The 8,656-nt window shown below is 35.6% G+C and overlaps 1 protein-coding gene across 4 annotated transcripts; it reads left to right on the plus strand.

The window, feature by feature from the left end:
- The first annotated feature begins 278 nt into the window (after positions 1-278).
- Positions 279-7,984, plus strand: LOC134249604 (nucleoporin p58/p45-like). Of its 4 annotated transcripts, none has more exons than XM_062731942.1 (16): positions 279-370; positions 568-608; positions 1,012-1,137; positions 1,589-1,657; positions 1,870-2,127; positions 2,285-2,395; positions 2,602-2,629; positions 2,864-2,929; positions 3,303-3,477; positions 3,879-3,958; positions 4,136-4,254; positions 4,874-4,956; positions 5,143-5,437; positions 5,605-5,646; positions 6,532-6,606; positions 7,711-7,984. In XM_062731942.1, exons 1-16 carry the CDS (start codon positions 339-341, stop codon positions 7,869-7,871), a joined length of 1,761 nt encoding a protein of 586 aa, XP_062587926.1. In that variant the 5' UTR covers positions 279-338; the 3' UTR covers positions 7,872-7,984. The 4 variants fall into 4 exon arrangements, with proteins under 4 accessions (XP_062587926.1, XP_062587928.1, XP_062587927.1 ...); XM_062731944.1 differs by having other exon boundaries at positions 292-370; positions 6,532-6,616; positions 7,711-7,849; XM_062731943.1 differs by lacking the exon at positions 6,532-6,606 and having other exon boundaries at positions 292-370.
- Positions 7,985-8,656: the final 672 nt, after the last annotated feature.

The raw sequence follows: 8,656 nt of genomic DNA on the forward strand, positions 1-8,656 counted from the left end.
GGACTCCATGTCTTGGTTAATTAAAAAAACTGGACACAATTAAAATGAATAATTACAGCATTATGTATGTGTCAACACGCCATTGCTCCTCCTCCGGAAGTGATAATAACATTAATCTCTAATCAACTCGTCTTTATTTGTTTCGTCTGTAAAATCTTGTGAAAATGACAACAAACAAATGAACACTTCGAAACAAAGACAGTGTATTTAACATTTTCTTGTTCTTAATTTTTTTTAGCTTTCTTATTTAATTTTCTGGTTTTTCTTTTTTCTCTCTTCCCAATTCCTAGTACGAGTTCACCATTATCTTGAAATGCGCTCAACGAAAAATTGAAACGATGTTTGGTGCTTCAGGTGCTAAACCATCCGGGTAAAGCCACTTTAATTGTATTTCTGATAAAGTTATTCATATTATATTAAACCATGAATATTGTAGTAAACGATCACATTAAATATTTCTAATGTAGTTGACATTAAAACTAAATAAAAGGTGGAGTGTTGTCTCCGAATTTGGGTTATGAAAATTATCTCATCTTACCTTGTCTCATAGTACTCTTTTACTCACAGATTCTCATTTGGAGCCACGCCAGCCACATCAGCAGGAACAGGTCTGTTTTTATTTGTGTTCTGAAATTGGGGGCATTGGCCATGTATTTTGTATTTTTTAAGCAGCATGTGGGAACTCCCTAATCTAAAAATAGAATGCAATTTTATGTATTGAATTTATTGCATACATATATGCGCATTTGTGAACTTTATTCTGATGGCCAGTATAAGGATTTTACGAGTCGTTCCCTGTACACATGACCACAGTATAATGACTTCTTGTAAGTATGAATTAAAACTTGTTCCTTACATTCCTTACACCAAAGCCGTTTATAGCTTCTGTAGTAAACCTATTTCTCTTGAGACATTTGTTTTAATACAGAAGCTATAAATAGATTCCCTGAAACAAACAAGTTTTAATGAAATGGTGCAGGTGATGCGTATATGAGTTTAATTTATTTACAGGTGGATTTACTTTTGGGACACCCTCTACACAGGCTAGCCAGAATGTGACATTTGGTGGGACTGGACAGACCCCCGCCACCAGCGGCACCACTTCATTCAGCTTTGGAACCACCCCGTCATCCGCAGGTCAGTCACAGATAACGGTGACATCTGGCCACAGGTCAGTCAAGGATAGCATTATCACTAGAGACATAGTGTCTGGACAGTCAGAGGAATAGTGTCTGCGGAGCCAGATGTATAACAATGTCATCGTTATATTTTCATGTCAAACCTAACAACTCCATTAACTCTCTGTTTTTATCTACATTGCCATTGGTTGAGTTTCAGCTTCAGACCCCCTAGAATCTGTTTTTCTTTGCTCCAGTCATTCAAACACTATGCTTTAAACTTGAGTAAGATTCATCTTAGACCAATTTTTGTCCACTGTTGCTAAGTGCTGGATGTGATTTGAAATCAGTGGGGACGCAGTTTAATGCTGACACTACTATTTATAGGTATGGGAATCTTGTGATCTTTTTAGGCCACAGTAAAGTTCTATTTATGATGTTTTTCAACATTGAACCTGAATACTTTGTAGGTGGATTTAAGTTGGGAGGAACAACACCAGCCTTCCCTTCTACAAAGACCACCACACCCTCAACGGCGGGTAAGTCAGAGTCAATCAGACTAAACCAAAGACCACCACACCCTCAATGGCGTGTAAGTCTGATTCTAGACATTAATCCAAAGTTTTATCATCAACAACTGAATACCTGCAATTAGATTTTATACATTTATTTTCAGTTTGAATTGTAAATTTTTAGTTCATATCGACAGACAAGGGAAGAGCTGTGTTTATACATCTATTTTTGGTTTAAGGTTTTACATTGGGAGGAGCAGCGACACAGGCTGCGGGGTTTAGACTTGGAGCACCTGCAACCTCCACCCCACCTTTTCCTGGATCCACCACGACTGCTAGCACGGCTCCTACAGTGGGGTTTGCTCTACCTATACCCAGTACATCAGCAGGATTGGGAGGGGGACTGACTGGGGGGATACGACCCACACTTACCAGTACTTCATCCACTGCTGGAGGGTTCCCAGGGTTCAGCACTACCTCAGTGACCAAACCTACAGGTAATTACCAGTACTAACGCACAGGTTCTTCGTAGAACTAATGATTTTTTATGCATAATGTGGTTATATCTTTAGTTAGTAAACATGCTTTTAATTTAGGTCAGTAGATGATGATGAATAATTTACACCTCATATTTTCCTTTTCCCTGCATTACAGGATTACTAGGAGCCACCACCGCCACAGGCAGTATATTTGGGACCCAAGCTACCACATCACAGACTGTAGGCCTAGGAGGGGTGGATCCAAAAACTTCCACTGCTACTTCTGGTAAAAATACTCTAGCCATCCATAGTCTATGTTTTTCAAAGTATCATTTATAAATTCTGTTTATGTCATTGAGCAAAATAAAAAAACCAAATGAATGAAAATGATTTTTAGTAATCCCCTTATTTTACAGTTAAGGAGTTTTTATTGCAGTTTAAAATTATTCAATGTATTTGCTTGCAAAATGAGTAATTTTTTTTTTATTTCAGGTGGATTAACAGTAGATCCTAAAGCAGGGTATGTTTTTATAACCTTTTCAGAAGTTTGTTCCTTATTTAACATCATGTATGGCTTTGTGCCAGTCATCAAACTTATATGGCATAATCCTGTTATTAAGAATGTTAAAAGTTTGGTAACATCTGAAATGGATGAAAAAGGTATCTTTCACCAATTAATCAAAACCATTAATCAGAATTTCTAGAAGCTATCACAATCTGAAATACTTAGCTAAATGAATGATATGATTTGCAGAGATGGAAAAACTCTGAAGAAGAGTCAGATTCCTCCAGAAATTATGAAGACAGTAGAAGATTTCAAGTAGGTGATTTTTTTTATGGCCCCCCCTTGGCCTTCATAGAAGGGAGGGCATATTGCTTTGCTGCTGTCTGTCAGTCCACTTAGTTTCCATTCATTTTCTTCACAACCGTTGCCCATATGGAAATGAAATTTTGTATACAGATGAATATCTAGGTCAGGATTTGTTTGGGGTACGATCGCACCATTTTTGATAGAGATATGCCTCAGTCTTGGATTTGGAAAAATTCCAATTTTAGGGAGGGGGGCATAAGTGTTTTACAAACATCTCTTGTTCTAGTACAAATCTGACATCTGTACTTTCTATCCTGGTTCTTCATGCAGGATGCATATGACTTTCAGTACATTCAGTACCTTGATTTGGACTTATTTCTAGGACGTATGTTAAGGAGGAGAAGTCAGAACAGGAGGGGATTTCCCGGATGTCGTCTAAACCGATGTACAAAGTCCAGCAGGACGTGGCATCCCTCAAACAGCTCCTGTCTATTGTGTCTAACGGACTACAGAGGAATGCTTGTGCCGTGGAGAAACTAAAGAGAGAAATGACTCAGGTAAGATTTTGTCTATTGTGTCTAACGGATTACAGAGGAATGAATGTGTGCGCTGTGGAGAAACTAAAGAGAGAAATGACTCAGGTATTCTTTGTATGGAATAGGTAGACAAAATTGCTAGGGAATATCTCATGATATTTGGGTTAAATAGAACCAGGAAATGCATATGCTGTTCAGAAAACTTAATATATATATGTTTTTATCAAAATGCTGAATTACAGCTTTTTCAATGTAAATAGAAAAATTACATCATGTGTCAGAGTATTAAAAGATTTGAATAATGAGGAATTATTCAGTTGTATGCTACATGTACATTTAGCTTGTATGATTAATTCATTAATTACTACAGAATCTTTAGAGGATACCTGTTAGTTGAATGCTGTTTTAATTTTCTTTGGTAGGAACTAAAGAATGCAGAAATGGCACAGAGAACAAAGGACATCCCTGCAGGACTCCAGTATGAGAACACAGCTCCTACAGAGTGAGTATGGATAGTCAGGACCTGAAGCAAAATTGTTGATTATTGTCTTTCTTTAAGAAAAAAAATATAAAGTATGTTTAAAGGATTTTGTTATGTTTTGGTATAAAAAATGGATATAAATAAATAAGTGCTGGTTAAATTGTCCGATAGACCTAACTAAAGATTCTTGTATTACAGATATTTCCAGCAACTGGTGGAGGATTTTGAGACCCAGATGTTGACCTACAGGCAGCAAATAGAGACCCTGGAGGGACATCTTCACTCCATTAGTCAACCCAGTATATTATCACCAGAAGGTAAAGTAGATGCTATCAGTCAACCCAGTATATTGTCTCCAGAAGGTAAAGTAGATACTATCAGTCAACCCAGTATATTGTCACCAGAAGGTAAAGTAGAAACTAGCAGTCAACCCAGTGTATCGTCTCCAGAAGGTAAAGTAGATACTTTCAGTCATCCCAGTGTAAAATAGAACAGGAAAAACATGCAAAGCCGATCCACTTGGCTTGTGTATTATTGCTTAAAACAGCTGAACTTAATAATCAAAGAAATGATTTTACTTTTTAAATCAACTGACTCTTATTTTTGGAATTAATGTTGCATGGGTTGATTGCATGTACACATACTGTAGACGTAATTTTTTCCAAGGGGTCATAATTCAGTGGAATCGCAATTTCCATATATCGGGTAATCTGCGGGTTGAAAATTATGCAGATTTTTTTTAACCGTTACTATATGCCTTGCACTTTATATTAAGTACGCTTTGACAAATTTCCACGGAAAATTTGTGACTGTGTACGTAGCGTAAATTAATACCACACGGAAAAAAGTATTTCTACATTATATGTACAGTTTCTTTAGTCATGCATTGTTTTCGCAGTCTTTCAGGTGTAATGTTATTTTTTATGTACTTTTCAGAGCTGATTGATTTACTGAGGAAGCTACATGAAGCATTCATAGCTCTAGCAGCTCAGTTACATCAGGTCCATGAAGCAGTGAAGGTAAGGACACACAAATGTAATGATTGGCCTCAAAAAACATATCAAACCGAGTAAAGGTTTCTTTAATGGTAAGATTATGAAAAATTCATGAAACTTACAAAAGCTTTAAAAACAATAATGTTTCTCTGTCCTCCTCAAAGGTGCGTGCATTTCTTATTTCAATCTGAACGTTCAAAAACTTTACAGACCCAGAAGGAGCACTATTTAAACTATAGAAAAATTTTCCTTCATGACACAAAAAACATCTTTGAACGAGAGAAGAAGCCAGTGAAAGCGAAGGTCGTTGTCGACCACTTTGGTCCCAGTCCGTTCTCTGGCCTCTCTAATGCTGCTGCTGTTGCCATGGCGTCGGCCCTGACGAAGTCTCAGCAGCCAGCCAGTGCCCCTCCGGTTGCGAGACTGGGGGCCCTAGGACAGACACCAGGGGGGTTTGGTTCTACGGGACTGTTTGGCGCCACCACAACTACAGCTCCTGCATTTGGTAACTTCACTTACCTTCACTTCACTCTTCTTCTTCACTCAGTTTCTTCCATGACCACAAAATAACAGTTTCACTATCATAATTTAAATGTCTCATCATAGGCCCATCACTAAGCAAAATATTGATCTACATGCATATTACATAAATGTCTTTTAACATTTGTCCAGGATTTGGTTTAGGAGCCACAACTACAACAGCAGGATTTGGAGGTATGGATTTCTATTGGTTTTGTAGGATTAACATTGTATTGGGATTTAGTTTGTAGTGAAAAATCACTTGATTTGAATACACTCTGCACAGGCCTAATAGTGTGTAAAATGTACTAATTATCTTTTATCATTTATAATATCATTTAAATTACATGTACTCTACATTGTAAGAAAGTTTTAAAGTTTATTGACTACCTTCATATTTTATGAAACAAAACATGCTAGTCTGTTTAAATGTTACTGTTCAAATGAAAAATCACAACAAAAGTCTTGCTCTCAAATATAGGCTATGGTTTAATCTTTAATTTCCTTTTGTTCTATAAAGGGGAGATATATCATTTTTAATTCATCTTTAATACCAATATAATGTATATCTACACAAAAAGACACAGGGTAATCATCATTGATCTGTAATTAATGCCTGAATCAAACAATATGCTGCTTTTTAGCTAGTTTCAATCAGAGATTCTGAAATGATTTGAAAGGGAAATATTCTGTAGGAATCACAAGTTTTATTTCATTTCTTTCTTTATTCTGATGAAAAAGAATTGAAATAATCTCATGGTATGTGTTGAGAAGATTAAGAACAAATGGACACTTATTTTTCAGTCATTCCTTGTACATTCTTTAATATTATGTGTGATACTATAGCACTTTTCTTTATTGCTTTAATTTATAATGATCAGCATTATAATTATCCCTGGCTTATGCCTAATTTTAAAATTTATGTAAATTTTAGAGGTCTAGATTAACAGTTGTCCTGTATTTCATTTTCTTCACACTTGAAAGTCCACCATTAGTGGTGCCTTATGACACGTTTGTTTTCTTCACATTTTGATAGTCCACCATTAGCGGTGCCTTATGACACATTTGTTTTCTTCACAGGGTTTGGTTCCACCACCACCAGCAGTTCAGGTTTCAGCTTCTCTGGCTTGAACACCGCCACAGTTCGTCCATTAGGTTAGTGGTGGTAAGCAAATCTGTCCATCACTATGGCTCACCCCCAAGCTTTCTTTGCTACGCAGCCTGTGATTGGGGCATTCTATCCAAACACCCTATTGGCTGTAACTCAGATGTTGAATATGATTGGATGGCTTAATCTTTGCTGTTTTTCATTGATTGAAATGAAATTTATCCAAAAATCTAAATATATATCCAGCTGCTGGTTATGGCAATCTAAGCTTTCAATTAACACTTCTTGTAGGTTTATATTTCCCACTTTTTGTTAGTACAGTATATTTTAGATCGAATTTTGAAAAAAAATGAAAATGAATGAGTTTACACATTAAAGCAAGCTTTTCAAGTTTGTCATTTATTACAACAGTATAAGAGACATACACGTATTGAAGATCAAATTTCACTTATTTTCACGGTAAAAAAAAAACTGTTCATTATGTAATCCACTCTCAAATATATCATAGTTTTTATCAATATATTTAAAAATCAGCTACAAAAAATGTTAATGTATTTTAAAGAAAGGATATACATTGTATATTCTCGTTATTCAGTATCCAGAAATGCTTTTACTTTCCAATGTTCTCAGTATCAGAGAATGCATGCGATTACATAACACTGCTTATAAACAATATGGTACAAACTCTATATTTGGGATAAGGTTGATTACAATTATTGCAACTGTACATGTACATAAAGTGAATGCTTCTCTGATTACGATCAGAATCATTGTGCAAATAAATAAATACTATGAATCACCTTGCTTGCTAATATTCATATTCGGAAAATGCTGTTATATAAACCACTATTATTTACACGAGGTCACTGAGAGCAAATGACAAATTCCAGAATATCATTTATTATTCTCAGTCTCTATGATACGAATTCCTCATTATTTGCTGGTTTTCATGTTTTCACAATTTGTTCTGTTTTACAATGTTTTCTGTAATTATAATTAAATTCATGATAAATTCATCACAAAAAATTCATTGTTCAAAGAAAAAGAAAATTATTTTATCTCTTTTAGAGTTCAGAAAGAAAATTAAATATTAAGATTGATTTATTTCTGTATGGAACAAGTTCCTCATATTGGCTTGTTTTCTTTATCAGGTTTTGGGACCCCCACTACCACGACACCATCACTGTTCGGAACTCCTCAGACAGGACAAACTACCACAGCATTCGGATCTCCTCAGCTGTTTCCCTCTGGGGGAGGTGAACAACCGTTCCAGCTGAATAAACCTCCAGGAACCAAAAGGAACAAGAGATAGAAATAAAAGGAAAACAACAGTGATCTGTGTTACTGACTTACTGTGGTATTATATTGTTTGGATAGTGACCAATTTAATGTTTTGTGAAATTGAAAAAAATAAAACATGTAAATAGTTATTAGAATAAATTTGTTATTATGAAACACCCATATTTATACTCTATCATCATACACCCTGCAAACTAAGTTTAGTGGGGTATATTAGAAAAATCATGCCTGTCTGTAGATGAGATTTTGTCCTGGATTTTACCTGGATCAAACATCAATTTTCTCGGTTGGTGGTCAAGGCACAGGCACTTGTTTCTGTAATAAATTTTTGACCCATAGTATAATAATAACATAAGGTATCTAACTCCGATTTACACCGAGTACCCCCCTCTCTTAGAATCGCGCTCATTTACACTTTCAGAGGAAATGCACAGGTAAACTGTTTATACCTATGTCATCTACGATAATTTATCTACACAACCATATATAGCTTGCTTTTCCTTGTTTTCTTTAATCTCCGTAAACAGCGTCGAAACTCTACTCGCAGAGTGGAAAAGTCGAACTATACCATAGAATCGTATATTATAGTATCGGGCAAAGAGAAAAATTATGGAATGCGTGGGTTTAAGAATTCAATTCCAGATTTTAAATATTGCATCGAATAAATAAAATTTCATAGCGTCTTATTTTCCATAATAACTCTACGATGTTTTTCCGATGTAATTTTAGAAACAGATTTTTAGCCAATCAAATTCGAGTTCTAATTCTTTGCCCGATACTATAATATACGATTCTATG

Source organism: Saccostrea cucullata, unplaced genomic scaffold (assembly GCF_032062105.1).
Source record: "Saccostrea cucullata isolate Sc308-1 unplaced genomic scaffold, CSIRO_AGI_Scuc_v1 ctg9530, whole genome shotgun sequence".
NCBI lineage: Eukaryota > Metazoa > Mollusca > Bivalvia > Ostreida > Ostreidae > Saccostrea > Saccostrea cuccullata.